Below are 26,907 nucleotides of genomic sequence, written 5' to 3'. Positions count from 1 at the left end.
TATTGTAATCCTGAAAATGAAAGTAATTTGTAGTAGTTCAAATGTTTTATGATAGTGTGTATGCTTGTATTTGTTGCCTGACTAATATCTAGCAGTTTTTATGATTCAGTCCACCCTCCTTTCTCAAAAGTGTTAGCCAGTTTCTTCTCTTCAAATTTTATATGGACAGTGGGATTTAATCTCTTCCTATTCTTTTGGGTCCTTGAAAAGAGGTATTTTATCACTTAAGACACATGCTATTAATTCAACAACTTTTATTTTGGAGTTATACTGATGGTGAGGAATGCCTTTATTATATAGCATCTGACAAATAATAAATGCATATATATAAGGTATTAATAATAAAATAGTTTTTGACCTTTCAGTATATATTTATGAAAGGAGGAGAGAGTTGAAATGGTTGAGGCAAATCCTAGCTCTTTATAACGTAACAGAATTTAGAACCAGAGTCAGAGTACAGAGGGATGTGGAGGAGTCATATTTGGTTGGTGAGTTCAGAAGCAATTAATGGAGGATGTAGCCTTGAAGGGTAGGTAGGATAATCTAAGAATAGGATAATCTATTCAAAGAAGAAATTGGGGGGAGGGTGTTTTTTGAGACAGCTCTGGCTGTCTCTGCTTCCTGAGTACTGGGATTAAAGGCATGTACCGCCATTACTTGGCTCAAAGAATTTGGTATTGAACTCATCTAATCTACTAATTTATACCAGGCCCTTTAGATTGCATATTTAATAATTCCAGAAGATACTAACCTCAGTTGTCTTGATTGTTTATCTGGTTGAATGGTTTCATAGTGAAGCATTTTGTTTTCTTAGACTCTCTGAGGATGCATACTTTTCCTCCCTTGCTAGGCTAACTTTGGATTGTGTGTTACTGGCTGATTGTGTTGAGTCTTTCTTTCTGTTGGATGGCCCTTTTCCCCAAATTTCCATTTGATGTAGCTGTAATTCATTTGAAAACCCACTTGGTTTTGTTGTTTAGTATGACGGTTTTCTTTTGCCTGTTACTGTTTTCTTTAAGATATTCCTGTGGACACAGTGTCTTTGGCAGGTGTCCTGTAGGGATGAGTTGCTTTTCCTTATTGAGCTTTGTTCTTATTTTGCCATTCTATATTTAGCTTCTGGGAAGGGAGCTCATTCCTAGGAACAGAATCACCACCCTTGCTTTTTCTCTTCAGTTTTTTAGGTGGTGGTGGCAGCCGGATAGATGATAGCACATCAACACATTTTGCAGAGGTAAGTTTTCCTGTGACTGTAGAGATTGCTTAGGAAGTGGTAGGGTTAAAGTAATGACAGATAATCACAGTGCAGCATCACGTGTAAGGTAAACTGAATGTGTAAGAGAAATGTGGTCGGGGCACCCCAGGGAAGATCTGTGTCCTTGAGAATATCATAACCTGTAAGCTGTCCTACTTCAAACCTGGGTGTCTTTTCTTTTTCTGCTGCTGCTTTTCATATGTGAATAAGAAGCTTGTGCTGTTTGCAAACAGTAGTGCTGTAGCCGCTGCAGCAATAGAAGCCCTAGATGAATTGTTATCCAAATTAATAAAGCAGTTTTCAACACTGTACAATACCAGTTTTTAGAATTTACCTTTTGTTTACATAGTAGTATGGTCTTTCAGATCCTAAGATGGGATCTTTAATTAATTAACTCCTATTTCTTTTTTTTAAGATTTTATTTATTTATTATGCATATAACATTCTGCTTCCATGTATATCTGCACACCAGCAGAGGGCACTAGATTTCATAACAGATGGTTGTGAGGCACCATGTGGTTGCTGGGAATTGAACTCAGGACCTTTGGAAGAGCAGTCAGTGCTCTTAACCTCTGAGCCATCTCTCCAGCCCCAATTAACTCTTTGTTTAATGTGGCATTCATTTGTTGAATCTCTGTTTTTCTCTCTCTCTCTGACTGAGATAGGTTTCACTATATAGTTCAGCCAGGCCTCATACTCACTTTGTAGTATTGGCTGTCCTTGGACCCATAATTTTTTTTTGCCTCAACATCCTAGGTACTAGGATTTATATAGGTATATAGCACCATGGCCAGTTAGAAGAACAAAATTCTGAACTGTTATCTGAAAATAGACTACTAGGGCATTAGTCTATATCCTTGATTTATTTTTAATTTAGAATACTTGGGTTTTTTTTTTTTTACATATTTTTCATTGATCTGTTTCTTTTTTCTTTGGGTTGTGTAATTATTTGCACCTCTTGTTTCTTTTGAGAAGGGGTTTTATAAAGTTTCACTATATTTCCTAGACTTGTCTTGAACTCATAAACTCAACCAATTCTCTTGCCTTAGCCTTTGGAGAAGCCAGGACTGTAGGGATGTGCCATTATGCCTAGCTCTTAAACTGTTTTTGAGTATACAGTTCAGTGGCATTCATACTCCATGCTTTTAGTCACTTAGAGATTGTTGACTCTATGGGAAAACCCAGTTCATTGGATAGCAAACACTTTTACTTTCTTCTTTTACTTGTGTACCTCTCTGTTGCTACACAGCTTGCTGGGCACAAAAAGCTGATATATAACCAAAATAATTTCTAAATGTTAAATCTCATAATCAGAATTATGGTATTAAAAATTTATTTATTATACATTCCTGCATGCCAGAAGAGGACACCAGATCTCATTATAGATGGTTGTGAGCCACCATGTGGTTGCTGGGAATTAAACTCAGGACCTCTGGAAGCACAGCCAGTGCTCTTAACCTCTGAGCCATCTCTGTAGCCCCTATTTTTTGTTTTTATCTATGTATTCTTTTTGTTTCTGAATCATAGTCTTTCCAAATGTAATTGAAGTGCCAGGAGAGCTAGCCAAATATTTTGATATCTGTGTGCAAATTGAAAATTTGTTGGTAGTGTGTTTGAAGAGCAATAGTTAATAAGCCCATAAATCACTGAACTTTTCTCCTTTTGAAAATTATCTTAAGACCTGTGTCTCCCTCTCCTGTTGATGAAGTTATGATTAAGAATTGTGTTAAGGATGTTTCCTATTGCTTATGGCCTATGATAATTTCTAACATCTAGTTCTGAGGTTTTAGTAGACTCTTAACTACTTTAAGACAAGTTGATGTGAGTGTGACTCCAGACAGGTCATGCATTTGACCGCTTATTTGTATTTTCTTGTTGATAGATTGAGAAGCATTTAAAGTATACTCTGTGTGAAGCCAGCATTGACTTCAGCATTTCTCAGGGTGTGCTATTCCTGGGAACACAGACAGTTAGTTTCTGATTGTGCATATGCAGAAGAAACTTCACTTGATTTTCTTTAAGTGTTTGTTCTCTTTTAAGGAATGGAAATAGATGGATCTGCCAGTTTTGCATGTATGATTCATGAGGAGGAGATGCATTGAGTAAGAAGGAAAATAAATATATGTGGTCAGCACTCTAACTTTAGCATCACTATATCTGACACTGTGGCGTGGGCCACCTCAGGTGTTAATTTTGCAGAAGTGATGTTGTGAGTTCATCTTCCTTGGTTAATAGTGACAGACAAGGTTTGTAGCAAGGGTATAATCATGCCCAGTTCTCCCTCTGTAGAATTCTCTTGTCATCATGCCTCAATATTTAATTTTCTTCTCCCCTCTCCCCCTTCTCAAGACTGTCTCACTATGTAGCTCTGGCTATCTTGGAACTCATTGTGTAGACCAGGTTGGCCTCCAATTTCCAGAGATCCACCTGCCTCTGTCTCCTGAATGCTGGGGTTAACTTCCTCCTTTTAAAGTGATGTTTTGTATTTTATAATTGAAAAAATGTTTTTTATAATATTATAGAAATTCCCAGATATTTTGTAGAATTAGGTGATGAGAACTATTTTTGTGCATAAAACTTCTGTTAGAAGTAGGAGAAGGAAGCAATGTCTAGTTGCCTGGCCTGCAGCATTACAGTGCAGCTGGAGAGCGAGTTTAAACACATGATGCGGGTGAGGAGACAGAGAGAGTACAGGGCCTCCTGTGGGGTGTATGTAGAAAGTACAGCCAAAGGACAGCCTTTTAGTCTCCGGGAAGAATCATGTACAGGTGACTAGGAGCACAGACTCTAGAATCAAGTTGCTTGAGTCCAGATCCTGGATGTGCAAACTACTAACTGTGTAGCTCTGGCAAAAGTCCTTCCAGTCTTTCTGTGCCAGTCTGTGTTCTTGGGAAAATATGGGGATAATGGAAACATGTACCTCATAGGGATGTTGTAAGAATTAAGTAAATTCACACATGCTAGATATGTAGACCCCAGTATCTGCCTAGGCGAGGGCCTAATAGATTAGAGCCTTGAGTGCACTTCATGGAGAAGGGATTTAGATTTTTAAAAAAAATCTGTCTCAAAATAGTATTCTTAAGCTATATGTTTTTTTCCATGTCTCTGGAGATAAAAACTTTTGGAAATAAAGTTATGTATAACAACACTTACTTTCAATATTCTAATTGGTTATTTCACCAAAGGCTTATTCTTGATTTCACTTTGTTTTTCTTTAGCAGGTTTCTTAGACAATTAATTTTTTTTATAGTTAGCTGAATTTCTAAATGGATATATACTAATTTTTCTTTTTAAATTTTTTTTTATTATTTTGTTTAATGTGCATTGGTGTTTTGTCTGCATGTATGTCTGTGTTGCAACTGGAATTGCAGACAGTTGTGATCTGGCATTTGCTGGGAATTTATCCTGGGACCTCTGGAAGTGCTCTTAACTGCTGAGTCATCTCTCTAGCCCCCCTAAATGGATATATTAGAAAAAGCTTAGTCCAAGGAAATTTTCCAAATACTTAATATTTGTTTATTTTCCCTTCAGGTGAGGCTGGAATGGGAGGGTACCTGGGTGGGAAGAAGGCAGAAGAGACTTCCTAGTAACACAGAAATAGTACTTGAGCAACATGTGAGGGTTAGTGGAGGGTGAGTCTAAGATGTCCCACAAGTTTGCAGAGTGAGAGGACATTGCTATTCTGAGATTGCTTATGAAAACCTGGTAAGTGAGCTCACAGTTCCCCGAGGACCATTGATTACAGGAAAGTCCCTGACTAATACCTGGTTACAGTGAGTTCACTTAACCAGGACAGGTCACTTCAGTGCAAGAAAGTCTTTGGGGCCAGGTGTGTAAGGCCTACACACACACACACACACACACACACACACACACACACACACACACAGTGCACTCACACATATACACACACTGTCTCTCTCTGAGATTGGGGGGAAGGAAAAGAGAGAGGGAGAGGAAGAGAGAGAAAGGGAAGACAGTGAATTGATTATGACGGCTCCCTCACATTGGCTGAAAGTAAGATAAAAGAACTTCTAGGTATGCACAAGAGGACAGGGTACTCTGAGCATTTATATAAGTAAAATTTGTTCCTTTTATATTAGTTGCATTATAGTGCCAGTAAACAAAAGTGCTAAAATATTTAGAATATTTCCATTTGCTGGGTGGTGGCGGCATTGGCCTTTAATCCTAGCACCCGGGAGGCAGAGGCAGGTGGATATCTGGGAGTTTGAGGCCAACCTGGTCTATAGAGAAACCCTGTCTTGAAAAAAATTTCTCAATTAAAAAAGTTAATTTTTCTTGAGCTGAATTGAGCTGAACTGTGATGAGGTGGACATCCTAAGTTTATACATATTCATCTGAGAATTAGGGTATAGAGTAGCCACACATGCTCAGAGCCACTTTTATTTCTTCCCTTCATTTGTGCAGCTTCCTAATTCAAGAACTCCATCCACTGGAGAAATATAAGTGGTGGAGATTAGGCACTTGCTACACACCAACCAGATACTCTTTCCTGTAGTAGTGAAGAGGAATGAGGAATGAGTGGAGAGGTCCTAAGTGGAGATGAGAGGTCAGATTCTTCTCCTTTAACTTTTGGGTTTGATAGTTTATATCTGTAGTCAGCAGGGCACTGGGAGTAGTATGAAGTAGTTTGGGGGAGATCAATAATCTGTGAGACTGTTCTGCTTTTACTTTCATTAGCACCTTTCACTATACCAACTCATGTTCTGGGTGTGCTTGGGACCTATGGTAGGCATCTCACCTTTGCCTGCAGAAAGCACTGAGTTGATCAAAAATAATATGAAGGGTCAGTCACCTTTAATTCCAGCACTTGGGAGGCAATGACAGGTGGATCTCTGACTTGGAGGCCATCCTGGTGAGTGAGATAGGACAGCCAGGACTACATAGAGAAACACTGCCCAGAAAACTAATAAATAAATAATTACATAAATAAACTTTAAAAGTCTGTCATGATGTTAGCCAGTCTTCAGATATTTTTTTGAGGGTCCCTTTTCTTTTATTATATTGCTGTCACAAACATTTTAATTTTTATGTTCTTTTTAGGGGGAGGAGCATGGTTGAGAAGTAATGTACCTCAGGCTGGCCTGGAACTTGCCTTATACAATGACTGGCCTTGAACTCAGGATTCTTTGAAATGCTGTGCTTACAGCATACCCTGCTTTTATTTACCTTTTCTGTTTGTCTGTTTTGATATTTGTTTTTGAGACTCTGGAGTCCCTAGAGCTCACTATGTAATGCAGATTGACTTTAACCTCACCATGCCCTTCCTGCTTCAGTCTGTAGTACTGAGGGAGGAGGGTACAGGTATAGCTGCCATGCCTGGCTCCATTTGCCTTTTCAATCTTGTGTTCCAGGAACCCCAGGGCTGTATTCTTTATTTTCTTTCACTATACCATTGTTCTTTTTCTGCAAGTTATTCTAATGCTTATTATAAAAACTAAGAAATTTAGGCAAAAATCTCTCTCTCTCTCTCTCTCTCTCTCTCTCTCTCTCTCTCTCTCTCTCTGGTGTGTGTGAGTGTGTGTGTGTGTGTGTGTGTGTGTGTGTGTGTGTGTGTGTGTGTGTGCATGTGTTTGAGACAGGGTCTTGCTCTGTAGCTTTAGTTAGCCTGAAACTATCTATAGGTCAGTCTATCCTGAAACTCCTAGAGATCATTCCATTTCTGCCTCCAAAATGCTGGGATTAAAGGTGTGCACCACCATGCCTCGCTTTTCCTAAAAATTTTGGGTAAGTTAACCTTTTAAAGCCCTAATCTTTTATACTTTTAGCTTTTAAATGATTATATTCAACTTTCTTCCCAACCATTGCTAAGTAGAAGCTTTTTTTTCCTGTGACAAATGGGGTCTCCTTGCTTCTTCACTTCTTTGCTAATAAAAACCAGATGTCGTTTTGGTTTCAAGTATCTAAAACCTGGCTGAAGAGTTAACTCTAAAAAGCCTCTTTGGGTCCACATTTAGTTTAAAATAAGGTAAAAATAAATTTGAAGTATGGATTAGTTACTTTTCCTGTGGCTGTGATAAAATACCCTGACAAAACTATTTAAAGGAGAAAAGGGTATTTTGACTCCACAGTCTATTACGTGGGGAATCTGGAGCAGGTGTTTGTGGCAACTGATTAGATGATACACACAGGCATGTAGGTGCTGCTGCTCAGTTTGGTCTGTGAAATGGTGCTACCCTCCTTGATTAACCTATTCTATATAATGCGTCATAGAGATGCCCAGAGGCTCATCTCTTAGATGCTTTTAGACCCTGTCAAATTAAGAGTCAACATTAACCGTTACAGAGCAGCTACTCTGATGCCATTTCACTCACCTTATGATGTCATCTAATGCTTTTGTAGCCATTATAATGACATAGTAATCACAAAATTTATTTCATAAGCTGTGGTGGTTTGAATGATGAGTGACCTCCATAGGCATATATATTTGAAAGCTTGATCTTACGTTGGTGGAACTGCTTGGGAAGGATTAGGAGGTGTAGCCTTGTTGGAGGAGGTGTGTCACTGAGGGGTAAACTTTGAGGTTTAAAAGCCCATACCATTCCCAGTTAGCTCTCTTTCTCTGTCTTGTGCTTGTGGATCAGATGTAAACCATCAGCTGTTGCTCTAGAGTCATGCCTACCTGCCAGTTGCTATGTTTCCTGCCATGATGGTCAAAGACTCCAATCCTTTAGAACCAGAACCCCCAAATTAAATGCTTAAGTTGCCTTGGTCATGGTATGATTAAGATACAACTTGGTACTAGGAAGTGTCATATTGCTATATCAGACCTGACTATGCTGTTTTTTGGAGAAATGTGTAAGATTTTTTAACATTGGTCTAGGAAAGTGGTTGATCACTATAAGCCTGTAAATGGGGCTTAATGGGCCATCCTAGTAGGAGTTTGGAAGACAGTAGTACTAAGAGCAGTGTGGACTAGGGAGGCCCTGCTCAAGAAGTTTCAGAGGGAGCCCGACGGTGGTGGCGCACACCTTTAATCCCAGCACTCGGGAGGCAGAGATCAGTGGATCTCTGTGAGTTTGATGCCAGCCTCGTCTACAAAGCTACATAGAGAAACCTTGCCTTGAAAAAAAAAAAGTTTCAGAGGGGAACAACATTAACAACTGGGCTAGAGACCATTCTTTTGATATTTTGGCAAAGAATGTGGCTGCATTTCACCTTTATCCGAATAATTTGCCTGAGGCTAGATTGAAGAGTTTTGTACATGTTTCATTGGCAGATTTCAAAATAGCCAAATATTGACATGTGTGGCTATTAGTGATCACTCTTATGCAAATCTACAATAAAAATGAATGAGTAAGGCAAAAAGAAATACAAAATGTACAATTTGGAAGAAAAAACCAGGAAATTTAATGTTGGGACCTTGGTTTATGCTGAAAGAGATAAGGAGAAATGGAAATAAAGGGAGTGGTACCTATAGAGCAAGATTCCCACCCAGCTAAGCCTGCAATCTCTGAAAAGAAAAACCCTAAGGAGTGATCTGTTCCCAAAGAGCAACAGCAAAGAAAAGCTTATCCTGACTGTAACTCAAGGAAGGGCCAGGCCAGGTTCCATTCCAAGCAGGCAGCAGAACTTGCCAGCATAGTGGTTCTGGCTTTAGAGTCAAGAAAGATACAGGAGTACAGGGACTATGGAGTCTTTCCCCTGTGATTAAGGAAAGCTGCTGAGGCAAGGCATGTGGCAGGGGAAGTCCCTTTATGGGGGCCTAAAGAGGCCATTGTGTAAAACTGTGAAAGTGAAGCCTGGAGTATGTTGGAGATGCCAGAGCTGTAGGATACCTGACGAGAAAAGCTGCAAACAGGGAGTGGAATCAGCTCAGAGAGAGAAGCATGTTGTAGTCAGCAAGCTGGAAGGGTGAAGCCTTTTAAACCCTTTGACATGAAACATGGGGTTATAGGATCAAGTATTTCCTTACCATGTTCCCTTTCCTCTCTTTTGGCAGGGTAGTGTGTATTCTGTGCCATTATTGTATGTTGGGAATGTGTGGTTTGTGTTTGCTTTTGCTTTTACAGGGATTACAAATAAGAGGTTGCCTTGAGTCTCAGAAGAGACTTTGGGCTTTTGAACAGGGTTGAAACTGAAAGACTGTGGGTATTTTTGAAGATGGATTGAATGCATTTTGTATTATGTCTTGTCTACAAGCCTATGGGGGTCAGGGAGTGGAATGTGGTGGTTTGAATGACTATGGCCCCCATAAGCTCATATATTTGAATGCTTGTTCCACAGTTAGTGGAACTGTTTGGGAAGGATTTGGAGGGAGTGGGCTTTGAGGTTTAAAAAGCCCATGCCATTCCCAGTCATTCTTTTTCTCTCTCTCCCTTGTGCTTGTGGATCAGATGTAAGCTCTCAGTTACCGCTCCAGCACCATTCCTGGACTGTTGCTATGCTCCTGGCCATGGTGGTCAAGGACTTTAATCCTTTGGAACAATGAACCCCCAAATTAAATGCTTTCTTTTATAAGTTGCTGTGGTTATGGTAGTTTGTCATGGCAATAGAAAAATAACTAAGACAGATACTTTGAATGTGGAAGGATGCACTGTCATGTATATATCCCTATATATGTTAGATGATGAAAAAATTGGTTTTACTATGTTAAGGGACTTCAAGTACTTTTCAAAAATAAAGAAGTAACTTAGTTCTTAAACTCTAATATAGACATTGCAAGGAAAATACAGATCAGTAGCTGTTTAAATATACAAGTAAAGGGGCTGGAGAGATGGCTCAGAGGTTAAGAGCACTGACTGGTCTTCCAGAGGTCCTGAGTTCAATTCCCAGCAACCACATGGGTGGCTCACAGCCATCTGTAATGAGATCTGGTGCCCTCTTCTGGTGTGCAGGCATACATGGAAGCAGAATGTTGTATACATAATAAATAAATAAAATCTAAAAACAAAAATAAATATACAAGTAAAAATGTAGATAAAACTTTAACAAGCAACATATAAAACCAAACAATATATAAAATATGAAGTATATCGTGATCAAGTAGAATATATCTACCCCAAGAATATAAGGTTGGTTCAATAGTCAAAAATAAGTCAATATAATTCACTATAATAATACTCTAAGTAAAAAAAAAATTTTTATTTCAAAACTTGCAAGAAAAGCATTCTACAAAATCTAACATCCATTCTTGATTTTCAAACTCTGTAGCTGAGGAGACTGCTCAATCTGCAACGTGCTGACTGTGCAGGTATGAAGAGCCATGTTTGGATCCTCAGGGGAAAAAAAGCCAGACATGCATGGTGGCATCTGTCTATAACCCCAGTGTTGGGGAGGCAGAGACAGGTGGATCCCCAGCCTTCCTTGGTGAGCCCTAGAGTTCATCGAGAAACATTGTCTCAAAATATGTATTTGATGTGGAGACTCTATTTTATAACAGAGCATATAATAATAAAAAAAAAGACACTCTATGTGGTGGTTTGAAACAAAATGGACCTCAAAAGGAATAGTACTTTTAGGAGGTGTGGCCTTGTTGGAGTGGGCGTGGTCTTGTTGGAGGAAGTACGTTAATGTGAAGGCTTACTTTGAAGTCTCATATATGCTCAAGCCCAGTGAGACAGTTTACTTCCTGTTGCCTTTGGATAAAGATGTAGAATTCCCCACACCATGTCTGCCTCATGCCACCATACTCTCAGCAGCCATGCTCTCCACCATCATTGATAATGAACTAAACTTTTGAATCTGTAAGCTGCCCCCTTAATTAAATATTTTCTTTTATAAAATTACCATGGTCATGGTGTCTCTTCATAGCAATAGAAACCTTAACTAAGGCACTCTGTGCACCCACAAACATATGTACACACACAAAAACACTCCTCAAAGTAAACTAGAGATCAGCAAGAATTGCCTTATCAGCCAAAGTGCTAAAACTGTTAATACAGTTACTGGTGAAAGACTAAGTGCTTCTCATCTAAGATAGAGAAGACCAGGGTGCTCCCAACCCCTTTTATTCTACTTAGTACTCTTTGTAGTAGTGCAACAGAGTAGCAAGCTGGCTGTACAGACAGAGACATAGTGACATTACCCAGGAAAGACAGAAGTAAAACTGTCCATTTGCAGTAAAATGTTCTGGCTTTATTTTGTTTTGTGAGACATGGTCTCAGGTAGCCCTCATTGGCCTTGAACTACTTCCTGTGCAGCTGAGGGCTGGCTTTGAACTCCTGATCCTTGTGCCTCCTCTCCATGTGCTAGGATTACAATTGTACACTACCACATCCAGCTTTGAAGTATTCTTTTGTGTATAAAATGTGATGGAATTTACAAGAAAGCAATTAGTACCTGTGAATGAGTTTAACAAGGTTGTAGGATAGATAGAAAAATAAATTTGGGCTGGTTAGATGATTCAACAGATAAAGTGTCATGCAAACCTGATGACCTGAGTCCCTGGATCTCATGGAGGAAGGAGAGAACCAGCTCCCAAAAGTCCTTTGACTGCCTCATGCATACTACACTCACTCATGGTTGTGAATCAATACGTAGGTGCTGAAAATTGAACTCAGAACTTCTAGAAGAAGAGCCAGTGCTCTTGACCTCTGAGCCATTTCTCCAGTTGTATTGTGTGGAATGTTTGAAGAGCATTAGTTTTAGTGAATTTGTCTGGTCCTGGCCTTTTCATTGGCGACACCTTCTTACTGTTTCAGTAGCATTATGTTATATGAGTGATTAAGTCTTTTCACTTTCTCTTTCTCTTCTTTTTTCTACAGGGAATCCCTAACCCAGATGGTACTAGAATTCACTTTGTAGGCCATAGTGGCCTCAAACTTATGGCTATCTTCCCCTGCTCCATCCTCCCAAAGGCTGAGATTATAGGCCTTGACACATCTGGGTTTAATTTGCAACCTTAGATATCTAGCAATGTATTGATTTCAACTAGATTTTGCAATTTATTGGATATGTTTTCAAATATTTCACAGTGAACTCCAAGGTTTCATCGGAATTTGCTGTAATATCCCCATTTTTCTTTAATATTTTTTATTGGGGTATTCTCTCTTAATGAGTTTGGCTGAGGGTCTATCAGTCTTCCTTATCTCTCAAAGAACTCTGCTTCATTGATTCTTTGAGTTGTTCTTTTGTTATTTTCTGCCCTGATCTTTATTATGACTTCCTATCTACTGATTGTGAATTTCTCTTATCTTTTTTCGAATACCTTGTGGTGCATCATCAAGTCATCTGTTGGAGTTCTGTTTTAATGTGCGCTCTCACACCTATATGTGGTCGTCCTAGAGCCGCTTTCACAGTTTACCAAAGCTTCCAGTGAATTGTGCTTCCATTTGCTCATAAGAACTTTTTATATTCTTACATGATATTTTTTAGTCAGTCACTGATCAATCAAGAATGCTTGCTAATCTCTCTTTTCTATAGAATGTGTAGTTTCTCTTGCCATTGATTTCTACTTTTATTCCATTATTATCTGATAAAATATAATAAATTATTTAATTTGTTTTGTATTTGTTAAGGATTTTTTTTTATAGTCTAACATGTGGTCTGCTTTGGAGAAAGTTCCATGGCTACTGAGAAGAATGTGCATTTTGCGACTGCTGGATAGAATGCTCTGTAGAGATTTAATGAGTATATTTGATCAATGGTACAATTTAACTCTGAAGTTTCTTTGTTGATTGTTTAGATGATATATCTGTTGATGAGAGTAGGTTATGAAGTTACTAGTGTTGTATCTGGACCTGTGTATTTCTTTATGTCTAGTGATATTTTCAAATTGAGAGAATTCACATAAAATACAATTCATGCTTTTAAAGTATGAAATTCACTGGTTTTAGTATGTTCACACCACTATATAACCATTACCACTAATTCCAGAGCACTCAAAAACCCAACTCACATATACATACCTTCTCTCCCTCCCTCCTTCCCTCCCTCCCTTCCCCCCTCGTGTGTGTGTGTGTGTGTGTGTGTGTGTGTGTGTGTGTGTGTGTGTGTGTGTGTGTGTGTGTGAGAGAGAGAGAGAGTGAGTGGTATGTAAGATGTGTGTATGTGTTTTTCTTCTGGTATTGTCCACATTTCTTTTGAGACAAGGTCTCCTACTGGCCTGGAATTCACCAAATAGGCTAGACTGGCTGGCCACCAAGCCCCAGGGATCTGCCTATCTTTTCTTTACCAGTGCTAGTGTAATTCCACACTTGGATTTTGTTGTTGTTGTTGTTTTTAATTTAAATAAAAAACAATGTTATTTTACATACCAATCCCTGTCCCTCCTGTCCTCCCATGCCTCCCATAAACCCCCTATTCTACCCCTTCCACTCCCCAGGGAGGGCGAGGCCTCTCATGAGGGATCATCAAAGTCTGTCACATCATCGGGGCAGGGCCTAGGCCCTCCCCCATGTATCTAGGCTAAAAGAATAACCCTCCATAGAAATAGGCTCCTAAAGTCCATTTGTGCACTAGGGATAAATACTGGTTCCACTGCCAGAGGCCCCATAGACTACCCTGGCCTCCCAACTGACACCCACGTTCAGGAGGCCTGGTTCGGTCCTATGTTGGTTCCCCAGCTGTCAGTCTGGGGCCTGTGAGCTCCTACTTGCTCAGGTCAGCTGTTTCTGTGGGTTTCCCCAGTATGGGCTTGACCCCTTTGCTCATCTGTCCTTCTCTACAACTGGATTCCAGGAGTTCAACTTAGTGTTTAGCAGTGAATCTCTGCTTCTGCTTCCATCAGCTACTGGGTGAAGGCTCTAGGATGACATTTAAGGTAGTCATCAATCTCATTATAGGGGAAGGGCATTTAAGGTAACCTCTCCACTATTGCTTAGATTCTTAGTTGGGGTCATCCTTGTGGATCCCTGGACATTTCCCTAGTGCCAGGTTTCTCTTTAAACCTATAATGGCTCCCTCTATTAAGGGATCTCTTTTCTTGCTCTCCTTCTCTATTCTTCCCTTGACTTGATCTTCCTGATCCCTCATGTTTTCCTCCCCCCCCTGCCCCCGTCTTTTTCCGTCCTATTCCCACCCCCAACCATGCTCCCAATTTGCTCAGGAGATTTTGTCTGTTTCCCCTTCTCTGGGGGTCCATGTATGTCTGTCTTAGGGTCCTCCTTGTTTTCTAGCTTCTCTGGGGTTGTGGATTGTGGACTGGTAATCCTTTGCTCTATGTCTATAATATCCACTTATGAGTGAGTACATACAATGTTTGTCTTTCTGTGTTTGGGTTACCTCACTCAGGATGGTTAATGTGGGTTCCTGGGGATTGAACTTAGGTCCTTTTGCTTGTAAAGCACTTTACTGATGGAACTATTTCTCTAGTCCCCAGAACTTTTTCATTAGCCTCTAATCTTTTAACTATTTAATGTATACCGATTTCTCACAGTTCCCCTGCACCAATCAACCGCCAATCCATTTTCTGTCTATGTAGGACAGTATCTATAAATGGACTCACATAATGTGACCTTTTCTGAGTGACTCTTTTCTACTTAGCATAATGTTTTCAAGTCTCATCATGTTTAAACATGCATCACTACCTTCATTGTTGTGGCTGCACAATACGTTGTGTAGGCACTCCCTTTTTTCATTTTGGTGTTGGGAATCTCCCAGCTTCAATATGCAGACTGGTAGTCTGCTAACTGAGCCCTAACTCCTTGTGACTGTCCAGTATTGTGTGTTTCTCTGTTAGCTAATAGCCACTGGACATTTACACTTAGGTTGTTAATATATTTCTATATGTTTTTGTGATATATTTACAGTTATCTTGATTTAATAACTAATAGTGAGATTCTTGTGTCATATAACTATTTAACTCTGAGGAACCGACTTTAACATTTTAAGTGCGCAGATGTGGTTGTAGTTGGCTGAGAGAAAGTCCTGCCAAATGGAAGATACATCTATCCTCTTATTTTTTATTTATATTTTAAGAGATTCATTTATTTACTTTTGTGTGCCTCTATGTGGTTGTGTGCATTGTGTGGAAGCCAAAAGAGGACCGTAAATGTCCTCTGTCACTCTCTGCCACTTTCTTTGAGGCAGAGTTTTCTTGGCTAGGTCAGAAGCCAGCAAGCCCCCCTGTTTCCCCCTCACTGCTGGAAACAGGTGCTTGCTGGGATGTGCAGTTGTTAATGAGTGCTGGCATCCAATCTCCAGTCCTCATTGTGGGGCAGTGTGCTCAACTCTCTGTCTTTTTTATAATGACACTGGAAACTTGGTCTTTTTACTTCTACTCAGAGTAACTCTACTCAGAATAACTTATTTTGTTGTTTGTCAAGACCAAATTTGTCAAACTGTGTGGTTCTTTTGAATGTTTTACTATAACTCTGTAGTGCTCACTGTTAGAATCCACTTACATAAGGTGTGTCCTGAAGACCCAGTTTTGTTAATGAGCTTTCTCCCCCTTCTGCTTGTGTAAGTCTGCTCTGAGACAGGTGACCTGAAGCTATTCTTGATGTACTCTTTTATTCTTTGTTCTACAGCTAGGGCATGCTGTCATCTGGGGATGAAAGTAGGCTAGAAATACACTATTGTTATTAGTTTGTACAAGTTTGAATTTCCAATCAAGTAGCAAAGTTCCTCCACTGATGCTGAAGGCGCTTTGAGTTTTCTACTTTATTAATTGTGATAACAATTAACAGTAATCTAAAGAGTATAGTTAACTGGGCTACGAGATGGCCCTGTGGCTAACATACTCAGTGGGAACTAAAGTTGGGATCCTATGAAACCCATGTAAAGAGAGAGGGAGAAGCATTTTCTTCAGTGGTGTAGCTATTGGCAAGGTGCCCATGCTCCTATAAATCTGTAAATAACCTCACTTCTGCCTTTGTGAGCACCCATGCTGAAACTCAGTGGGTTACCAAAAACACACATACAAAAGAGAACAGCAACAAAAAAACAAAACAAAAGAAAACAAAGGGGGCATTAAAGAAGAAGGGGGCTGGTTGGGAAGAGTAAGGGGACAGTAGGAGTGGAAGAGAAACAAAAGAATTTAATGGGGAGCACCTTAGTTAGGGTTTCTATAGCTGTGGAAAGACACCATGAGCATGGCAACTCTTAAAGGAAACATTTAATTAGGGTGACAGCTTACAGTTCAGAGGTTCAGTCCATTATCATCATGGCAGGGAGCATGGCAGCACGCAGGCAGATGTGGTGCTGGAAGATTAGCTAAGAGTCCTACATCTTGCAGGCAACAGGAAGTCAACTGAGACACTAGGCAGTAACCTGACCATAGGAAACCTCAGAGCCCGCCCCCCAAGCAGTGAAACACTTCCTCCAATAAGGCTATACCTCCTAATAGTGCCACTCACGGTAATGGGGGCCAATTATATTCAAACTACCACAGGGAGAGAGAGAGAGAGAGAGAGAGTGTGTGTGTGTGTGTGTGTGTGTGTGTGTGTGTGTGTGTGTGTGTGTGTGGTAAAAACACATTATCTACATTCATTATTAATATATGCTAACAAACATTTTAAAGTAAAAATATATATAAAAAAGCCAGTGAATTGTAAACAAAATCTATAGATAGCAGTTATTTCTGAAGTTATAAGAGGGATGCAGCCAGGCGTTGGTGGCGCATGCCTTTAATCCCAGCACTCGGGAGGCAGAGGCAGGCGGATTGCTGTGAGTTTGAGGCCAGCCTGATCTCCAGAGCGAGTGCCAGGATAGGCTCCAAAGAGGGATGCATAAAAAATTTCAGTAGCTTTAAAGCTATAAACTAAGAAAAATTTATGGACTTACTTTCTTTTAGCATATTATTCATATATTATTTTACATATATTGAGTGTATTATGATGGTAATCTTAATAAGATATCCATGACAGTGCTACTGAAAAGAATGTTATGGCAGTATCCTGAGGCAATGCAAGCCTTTATTGCCCATGATACTTGCCTTTAGCTAATATATTATAGTCTCTGTATTAGTTACTTTTGTATTATATTAGTTATCTATCTGTGTGACAACAATTCCCAACAGAGACAGTTTAAGGGGAGAATGGTTTATTCTAGTTCATGATTTCAGAATGTTGTAGTTCATTGTGACAGGGAAGGGACAGTGGGATAGCTCAGTTCAAGGTAGTGGGAGCATGTAGCAGAAACTGTTCACTTCATCACAAAATAGGCAACAGAGAGACAGCTGGTTTCACAGCCACCCCCAGTAGCTCCCAAGAGGACTGTGTGGGATTTTTGAGCTTCTAACCTTAGCAGTTTCTTTTTCCTTCCTGGGGTGGGGGTGTTTTGGGGGATTGGTATCTATATCTTCCTACTTGAAAATAAAATTTTTTTGAAGCAGAAGAGTCTCATTTTGAAAAACAAAACAAAACAAAACAAAACTTTTGAATCGGAGAGATGGCTCAGCAGTTAGTAACACCTAATGTTCTTGAAGAGGCCTGGTGATGGGTTCCCAGCATCCATGTTCTGTGGCTCACAACAGCCTGTAACCTTAGTTCAGGGAATCCCATGCCCTCTTCTGACCTCCTTCAACACTGAACTCATGCATGCAAACCCACTCACAGAGAGAGGCACACAAAGTTTTTAAAAATCCTTTTAAAATGTTAACATACCTTTCCTTTTCCCCTTTGCTTAGTAATTCTCCTCCCAAACCTAGCCTTTTTCACACCCATATTAATGATGAAAATGTGTGCAACAGAGTACTCTTAACCAGGTATAGCCACCCTGCTTTGGTCCAGCATTGACACGGCCTCTTCTGATGTGAGTGCTAAGTCACGAGAAGTATTTTATAGACACCCATCTCTACTTAGTATTTTATAGACACCCATCTCTACTTAGTGGTCATGATGTGTTCTTTACAAGTGGAGAAGTGTGTTTGTTTTGTTGGGAATATAGACTCCACTTGTGACAAAAAAACAAAGGTATAATATTGATATGAATTGTTAGTTATGCATGAGATGGATGTCTTTTCTTACTGTTAGCTCATTCTACATTTCTGAAGGAGAGACTGGTCAGAGGCATGTGGATATGGGGGCCAGGTAACTGCTAAGGAAAAGAGCTAGGCAATTGCTTTCCTACATATGAAGAAAGTTAACTATTTTAAGTTTTAAGTCATTTATTTTATTTATTTATTTATTTACAATCAACCAATGCTAGGAATTGTGCCAAGAACCTTCCTCATTCTAGTTAAGTATTCTCTTATATAGAATTAGGGAAGTATATTTCACTATTTTGGAGCTGCTGACATTTCAAAGTGTTAAAAGTAACCCCTTTCCTTTTCTTAATGTGTGCTTCTTCTTCTTCTTCTTCTTCTTCTTCTTTTTTTTTTTTTTTTTTTTTAAACTGTTTTTTATTAGTTCTGGGACCGTCTGGATCATACAATGTTTTTACAAGATTTTAGATCATTTCTAACTAGCAATCCACTGGACCAAGATAATAGAGCCAATGAGAGAGGTCACCAAACTCATACTGACTTTTGGGGACCAAGTCGGCCTCCAAGGTTGCCAATGACGAGAAGATACAGGTCTCGGGGAAGTACACGTCCCGACAGGTCACCAGCTATTGAAGGGTGAGTTGTTGTTTTGAGTTTTTAAGGGTTGATTCATGAAGGACTTACTGGCGTAATCTAATCTTTATAAGGTCTTCAAACTTGTTTTTGTGGGTAAGACAGAAATATAGACAGGATGAAATGAAACTAAGTTGAATGTCATATTCAAGTAATATCAGTTAAGGATTGGTGATAAAGTAGAGAGTGATAAATCTAATACATTGCTCTGTAGCATTTTTATTAATGTCTCAGATTAACACAGAGGGAATTTATCAACATTTAAGCAACTGGGTTTGGTAGTTCATGCTTACAAGCTTTTGGGAGTCTGAGGAGGATCATGAGTTCAAGACCAACCTGGGATAAATGTTGAGACCATGTCTCAAAAAAGAATATGGTGGCACATACTTTTATTTCCAGTACTAGGAAGGCAGAGACAGACAGAGTTCTCTATGACTTTGGCCAGTCTGGTCTACAGAGTGAGTTCCAGGACTACACAGTGAGAGAGACAGACAGACAGACAGACAGACAGACAGACAGACAGACAGACAGACAGACACACACACACACACACACACACACACACACACACACACGGGGGGGGGGTGTTGAAAGATAGTAAGAGGTATAGCAAATTATATAACATTGGGATCTGTCTTAGTTACTTTTCAATTGCTGTGATAAAACACTATGATCTGCAACTTATGAAAGAAAATGTTTAATTGGGTGTATGGTTTCAGAGGACTAAGAGTCCATCATGGCAGGACTGAAGGGCAGCAATCAGTAGACAAGTTGAAGCAGCTGAGCTCACATCTTGATCTGCAAGTTGGAGGCTGAGAGATGGTGCAATGGGAATGAATGCCTTGGGCTTTTGAAACCTTAGAGCCTGCCTCCTCCAACAAGATCACACCTGCTATTGCTTTCCAAAAAGTTCTACCAGCTGGGGGCCATTTTTTCAAACCACCACAGAATGCAAAGATCAGGATTTAAATAGATGAGAACAGTGGGCTTAATATGGAATTTCTCTATCATTCCCTGCTTAAAGCCAATTTTTAGAGGCAATTTATGTCTATCCAGTAGCCCAGGCTGGCTTTGAACTCCAGTTTTCCTGCCTTAGGGTCCCAGTTGCTGGGATTGTTGGAGTGTGCCACTAAGCCTGCTTTGCATTACATTTTTGTTAAAGGAACGGGAATTTATTTCTACTGCCTCATACTCTGTGCTAAGAATATTCCCTGTGTCACATGCATGCTTCCTGCCCACAGATGTAAAGAAAGCTAGATGAGTATGGATTGAATTTTCTATGCTTTACTGAGAGGTGGCAAGGAGAATGATGTTGAGGATGGATTTACAATCAGTCATCCACAATGTCTGCTAATCAGTGACAGTAGAATAAATGGTATGTTTGTGCAAGGTGTGATGGTGCATACTTGTAACTCCAGTTCTTGGGAGCTGAAAGCAGGAGAATCTGGAGTTCAAGGCTAGCCTAAGCTGTATAATGAGTTTGAGGTCAGCCTAGACTACATGAGCCTTTAGCTAAAAACAAAACAAAATAAAAACAAACTAAACAACAACAAAAAGCATGTGTCAGATGAATTGTACTGTACAGTCAACATTTTTCAATGTATAGCAGTCTTTTGAGGATTTTTATTTTATTTATTCTCATTGTAGATGTTATGATTTTATTTCTCTCAAAATGTTTTGTATATTTTGGTCACTTAAATGATTTCCTTTTTATATAATCTCTGTTGTATTTCTTTAAATAGATGCACCTATTTTTAATTTATTTAGATGTTGTATTGTGAAATGAACCTGCATGCTTTTAGATGTCTAAACACCACTGACTATATAGTCAGTAGTAGTTTTTATTTTCATTTGCTTTTCTTACCAAGTAGAGATATTTTTTTCAAATATGATCAGATTACTTTTTGAGGGTTCTTGAAATAGGGAATTGTTGTGGAACCCATTTTTCACTGTTAGGACTCTAAATATCCAGGTAGAATTCTGGTTTTTTATTTTGTAAAGATGTTATGCTTGCAGCTGCTGCCATCTGCCCTCTAGATATGGATGGAAGGCATGGCTGATGCCAGTGACAACAGAGTGGGAGGTTGAAGAGGGACATGCAATATTGCCTTCCCAGCCTCTAGTACTCATTGCTCATAATTTACCCAGGTTGTGGTATTGGGATTAAAACACAAGATTATTAATGCCTTTTGTTTTATTAGACTTAAGTTCCAAGAAGAAAGGAACCGTTATTCCTGCCATAACCATAACATAATGGTTTTTGTTGTTTTGGTTTTTTTTTTTTTTTTTTTTGGATTTTTGAGACAGGGTTTCTCTGAAGCCTATCTGGTACTCGCTCTGGAGACCAGGCTAGCCTCGAACTCACAGAGATCCACCTGCCTCTGCCTCCCGAGTGCTGGGATTAAAAGTGTGTGCCACCAAGGCCCGGCTTGTTTTTTTTTTTTTTTTTTTTTTTTTTTTTTTTTTTTAAGGCAGAATGTTGCCATGTCTTGCCTGGAGTAGCTAGCCTATGTAGCCCCTTATAACCATCCCTACCAGGTTGGGGATGGTTGCGATGGTTCTGACTGCTGAATTTGGGGGAAACTAGCAAAGGCCCCTGCCTTCTCTGTATGGAAAGATGCCATTCCCAACTACAGATATAGTAAAGGAGACCTCTAGCCCAAAGTAGTCCTGAAGTCACAGGGTCCTGCCTACCCTAGGCTGGGCACACTGCCTGCAGGCGGGAGGCAGAGGCTTGAGTGCTGCTCCGCTCTCTTCTCCTTTGTATTCATTTCATGCCCTCAGCGTATGTCTAGGATGGAGCTTTCCACCTCAACTAAATGAACCTAATCTAGAAAGTCTCTTACCCAAAGATTTGTTTCCATGGTAATTCTAGAGCCTGTCAAATTGACAGTCAAGTTTAACCCTCTTGGAAACCAAAAGCAAACCTGTTCTAAAAAGAAACTGATTCTTACTCACTAAAATCAGGAAGACAAGAGTAACTGCTATTAAATACCTTTCAACAATCAAGAGTCAATGCAGGAGACCTGGCTCAGCCATTAGGAGCACTGCTGCTCTTCTAGTAGATCCTGGTTCAATTTCCAGTACCCACATGAGGCTTGGCTCTGATGTAACCTCAGTTCCAGGGGATCTGATGCCCTCTGCTGGTTTTATGGACACTGCATGCTAGACATCAGGCAGGCAAAATACCCATATACATAAAAATAAACAAATTAAAAATAAGAATAGTCAGTGTGACATTGAACTGGACATGGAAGTTCTGCTTCCTGGATGGCTCCTTCACTTGAGTATTAGCAGGAGGCCTTAGTTTCCTCACCATATGGTCTTTCCATAGAGCTCTTTGACTGTCCCCTTGACTTGGCATCTGGCTCTTTTAGAGTAAATGATCCAGTATATAGACAGAGGTAGAAGGAAAATCATGATAACTTTTATATCCTAATCTTGCAAGCCACATAGTCATTTCTGCCATATCTTGTCTGTAAGACATGAGTCACTAAGTCCAACCAAGTTTGAAGGGAGAGAAGTATTGAATAATTTGTAGACATATTTGTCCTGTGGTCTAATATTGGCTACTGTCAGACTTATGTTGTTAGCTTAATGCCCTTGTTTAAAAGAAAATGGGTCCAGGATGCCCTTGGGACAGCATCTTTTGAACCGTTTTTTCACATTAGTATCAGAGACCCAAGGAAATGTTTTGATAACTACATCATACCATCAAGGTATTTTTCTAACCTAATTCATAAAAAATAGTATTAATCTATAAGGTGGAAGAACCCACAAAGAGCAATAATGGACACACATACTGTAGGCAGTGGACTGATTTCTGCTGGTATCTTTTGTATAATGACCAGTTGAAAACAATTGTATTTTAGGGTATTGGCTTTTGATTAGTCAGCCATGATTGTCCGTAGAATATTTCTGTGTGTTGTTTTATCTTATTTTTTCCCCTCCTTTAACAGAATAATCCAACAGATCTTTGCAGGATTCTTTGCAAATTCTGCAATTCCTGGATCCCCACATCCCTTTTCTTGGTGAGTGACCATTCTTTGTCTATATTATTCTGCTTGAGTAGTTCCATTTTAGATACTATCATTTCTGTACCATAGAAAAAGGAAAAGCTGCATAGGTGAGTGTGTGGATGTGCCCGGGATGTTGGACGCCATTGTTTGTGGAGTCTAAGCTCAATCAGAACTGACTTTTCCTTGAGGATGTTCAGGACAGCTGTCCTGGTCCCTTAAGATATTGGCTGGATATTATACCTGGTACCTCTCCTGTCTTGGTCTGAGGGTAATGTTGAGGTGGATAATGACATGGTCCCTGCCAGGTTTGGTATCTGCTTTGTGAGTTTTCCTTATGGGCCACACAGGAAGATGTGCTTTAATAATTTCTGAAGTTGAAAACATAACATTCTTTCTTTACTCAAAGTAAGGAAGTGTCTCAAACAAACCAAAAACACACGTAGTTCAGTATCAGAGTGACACTTAGGCATGGCAGGGATTACAGACAGCATCTTCCAAGAACCGTCTTTCCTCTAGTTACTTGACTTCTAATGTTGCTATAGGAGGGTTTTCTGTTCAGAGGTAACTCAGTCCTTCCCCACATTTATCCCATTTTATAGCCTCTGGTTACGTTAAGTGTGGTCTAGCTAGAGCCTGTGCCTTCATCCAAGGTACTGAACCAACAGCACCAAGACAGAAATCAGCCAAGTCCCTTTGTAAGTGCTGGGTCCATAATTCACAGGAATTGTTGTGGTTGCTTCTCTGCCAGGAAGTCCTTACTGTTCAGGACACGTGTGGCCTCTTTGAATAAGGGTCAGACAAAACGCAAACCTTTCTTAACCCATGGGCAGTAAGCTCTTTTTTGCTCTGGGATGTTATGTGGCATTTTAGATGGCATCACATTTTGTTCCAGTTAGGTAAAATTTGTTGAGAATGGAAGCCTATCTCTAGATAATCTGGTTGACCTTTCAAATACAGAGAATTTCTTTGCCTCTCCATTTTAGAGGACTAGTGACTTTTCTCCTCCGAGAGAGCAGTATCCCATTGCTAGTCCTCCCCACCCCCCTCGTGGAATAAGGCAGAGCCTGGTCACCCCACCTAATCTTGTCTGTCTCATCTCACGTATAGGAGCGGGATGCTGCACTCCAACCCTGGGGACTATGCCTGGGGTCAGACAGGGCTTGATGCCATTGTAACCCAGGTGAGGAGCTGCTTTTGAAAACAAGGGTGTCTGTTCAGTGTGTCTCATGGGTCCACAGGCTTCCTGCATTCCTTCTGCTACTTTCTGAAATGGCAATCACTCTGCTTTCACTGACATTTTGAGCTTTTGGGTTTCTGTTTCTACTAAATGGATGGATGGGCTATGGGTTTAGCCTAGTTTCCATGTTCCTATTAGGCATCAGGGATTTTCTAGATTATTTTACCTCTAGAGGAAGTAAAAACTTCTTCTGTAACAGTATATTGTAATTTTGTCCTCTGGTTTAGTCCTATGAGGAACAGGTGCTTCATGGAACAATAGGGTTGCACATGTTGAAGCAGGGGTTTTTGCAGGATGGAGCAAAGTAGAGGAAGGAAGCAGAGACAAGATCTTTCCATGCCGTGTGTAATTGCTTCCCCTTGTTTATGTTCATTATCCTTGACTGGTTTTCATCTCCCTGTGGATTGCTGAGAATAGAAAGCATGTTGTTTATTTCTGAGTCTTCTCATAGACAGTCATATACCCATTTCTTGGTTTTTGCTGTTTTTCATACTCCCACACCTTCCTTCTGACCAAAGGAAATTTTGAACTAGTTAGTTATTGATTTTTATTAGGTGTAATTTCATTCAGAACATCACAACTCTTGGTATGTTAAATTTGCTTTGTGCCCAAAGGTGAGCCTTTCAGTTAAGAGTCTGTCTTTAATCATGGCTTACCCTGGTGTCACTCTGGCACTGTGAAGCAGCTGTGAGTGTTCCGTCACCGGGAGGGGAACCCAGCTTCTTGGAGTCCTGCCGAAGTTAAGAGCTGTGAACAGTCTTGATGCTGCCTGCCCTGTTTGTTCTCAGCTGGAATGGTCCCTCTGCAGGTACTGAGGTAACCAACATTGCTGCGTTTTCTTTTTGTAGCTTCTAGGACAGCTAGAAAACACAGGTCCCCCTCCAGCTGACAAGGAAAAGATCACTTCCCTCCCAACAGTGACAGTAACTCAGGAACAAGTTGGTAAGTTGTTTTCATATTTGTTCTGTCGTCCTGTGACATCTGATCTAACATTCGTTGCATTTCTGTTCTAAAACTATGGTTTCCTAACATTCCTGTCTGGCTACCAGCTGTGGAGGACCTAGTTAGCACGCCTGCTTCCTAGGTCCCATTGGAAATAAAGAGATACAGTCCTTTATACAAAACTTGATTATAATTAGTACAAGAACTAACCATTGGAAACAAAACTCACTAAATGTTTTAAAAAGCTGTTGGAAATAGTGTTGGGCACATGATACCATAGAGAGGAGAAGATGACAAATAATGAGGCTAGCCATTTGTTTCTTTTTTGTTGTTGTTTTGTTTTTTTGCCATTTGTTTCAAATGTGTGGTGCAGTCAGGTAAATGGAGACAGGGAAAACTTTTCTACTTCGTAAAACATCTTGAAACTTCTCTTGCAGTTTGAAGGTTTTCTTCAACAAGCCTCTCCTTTCCCTATCTGGTCAGACTCCCTCTACCTCTCACATCTGAGTCCACTCCAGAGCTAATAAGAGCGGTTTATCAGAGGAGTGGATCTGGGGGAGAGGGGAGGTGTGGGTATACTGGGTGGGAGGAGTGGAGGGAGAGGAAACTGAGGGCAGGGTGTGATGTTTGAGAGAAGAATGTAAGAAAGTGGTTTATATTCGACTCTAACATCATGACTATGTTGGTGTTCTCCAGTTACTTCACCCTTCTGAAAGGCATCCTCAGATGGAGGAGTGAGAGGTGTAAGAGATCTTTAGGAAGGTTCTCTGAAATAATGTGTTAGAGAAAGCGGAAAGGAGAGAGAGTGGAAACAGAAACTAGGGAGGCTTTTGCTGTAGTTCAGATGGTGTTCTAGTGACAATGCTAGTACTGGCAGAGAGGAAAAGTTAGATTTAGACGTGTAATTTTCAATTATGGCATGGAGGCACACACCTTTAATCCCAGCACTAGGGAGGCAGAAACAGGCAGGATCTCTGAGTTCAAGGTCAGACTGTCCACAGAGTGAGTTCTAGGCTATCTAGGCCTACATAGTATGACCCAAAGACAAAAGAAAAGTTCAATTTTGAAAAAACAAAAACATTAGTTTTATTGCTGATTACATAGTAATATGAAGGAGGCAGGATTATTAAAGGTATTATAAAATTCCAGAGGGCTACAAAGGTGACATGGCCACCATCGGGTAATGGGGAACCATGGATTGGCTCTGGTCTGCATAAGGAGATGCTGTGATGGTTTTAATTCTGAGTTTATTGATTTTAAGGTGCTAACCAAGAGTCCAGGCAGAGATGAATTGGGGCTATCCTGAAGCTGGTTTAGGGGAAATTAGTTGGAGGTGGAGTTTGGATATATTTGGATTGCTAAAGGTGTCGTGGCCCGGCTTGTCTCAGCTTTAACCCATGACAGCCATGAGGTTCTACCTGAGTGGGGGTGTGTGGGTCTGGAAACTTTGTGGAACGCAACAGCTATAAAGACCAAACACAGGCATCTTGTCATCTTCAGAGAGCTCTCAGTTCCATGTTTTGGAACTAGAGTCATTTGTTTACTAGCCATCTTTTTTGGTGTCGCTTAACCATCCTGCTTATACTACGAGGCAGCCATTTCTCTCTTTCCTCTCTCGATGCTCTCTCCCTCCTGCTCTGGCCACTCCTCACCTTTCTGTCCTCATACATTACTCACATGTCTCTAGCCCTCTGCCCAGGTGAGGGCCTATTCTGATGCTTAGGCACATACAGATACAAATAAGAGGCATATTACCCTCAGGCCAGGTAAACAAAAGTACCCCTGCTGACATTAACAATACAATAGTGGGCCAGAGTTTCCTGTGCCACCGCTGCTGACAGCCAGAACCTGGGACCCGATATTCGGTCCCCCACATAAAGGGTTAAAATTGGGTGCTGCCTAGTAGACTGTTGTAGTAGACTTGACATAGAGCTCGTTCTGTAGACCAGGCTGGCCTCAAACTCACAGAGATCTGCCTGCCTCTGCCTCCGGA

The 26,907-nt window shown here is 40.3% G+C and overlaps 1 protein-coding gene across 1 annotated transcript in view; it reads left to right on the top strand.

The window, feature by feature from the left end:
- Nucleotides 1-26,907, top strand: part of Rnf115 (ring finger protein 115) — a 65,855-nt gene that overhangs the window by 35,213 nt on the left and 3,735 nt on the right. Inside the window, exons 3-7 of the mRNA XM_027393724.2 lie at nt 1,177-1,234; nt 18,508-18,719; nt 22,676-22,747; nt 23,843-23,915; nt 24,821-24,914. Coding sequence (XP_027249525.1) covers nt 1,177-1,234; nt 18,508-18,719; nt 22,676-22,747; nt 23,843-23,915; nt 24,821-24,914 — 509 coding nt within the window. The remainder of the gene's footprint in view (nt 1-1,176; nt 1,235-18,507; nt 18,720-22,675; nt 22,748-23,842; nt 23,916-24,820; nt 24,915-26,907) is intronic.

The sequence above is a fragment of the Cricetulus griseus genome (genome assembly GCF_003668045.3).
Source record: "Cricetulus griseus strain 17A/GY chromosome 1 unlocalized genomic scaffold, alternate assembly CriGri-PICRH-1.0 chr1_0, whole genome shotgun sequence".
NCBI lineage: Eukaryota > Metazoa > Chordata > Mammalia > Rodentia > Cricetidae > Cricetulus > Cricetulus griseus.
Note: the sequence above shows the minus strand (reverse complement) of the source record. Positions and strands in the feature narration are given on the sequence as shown.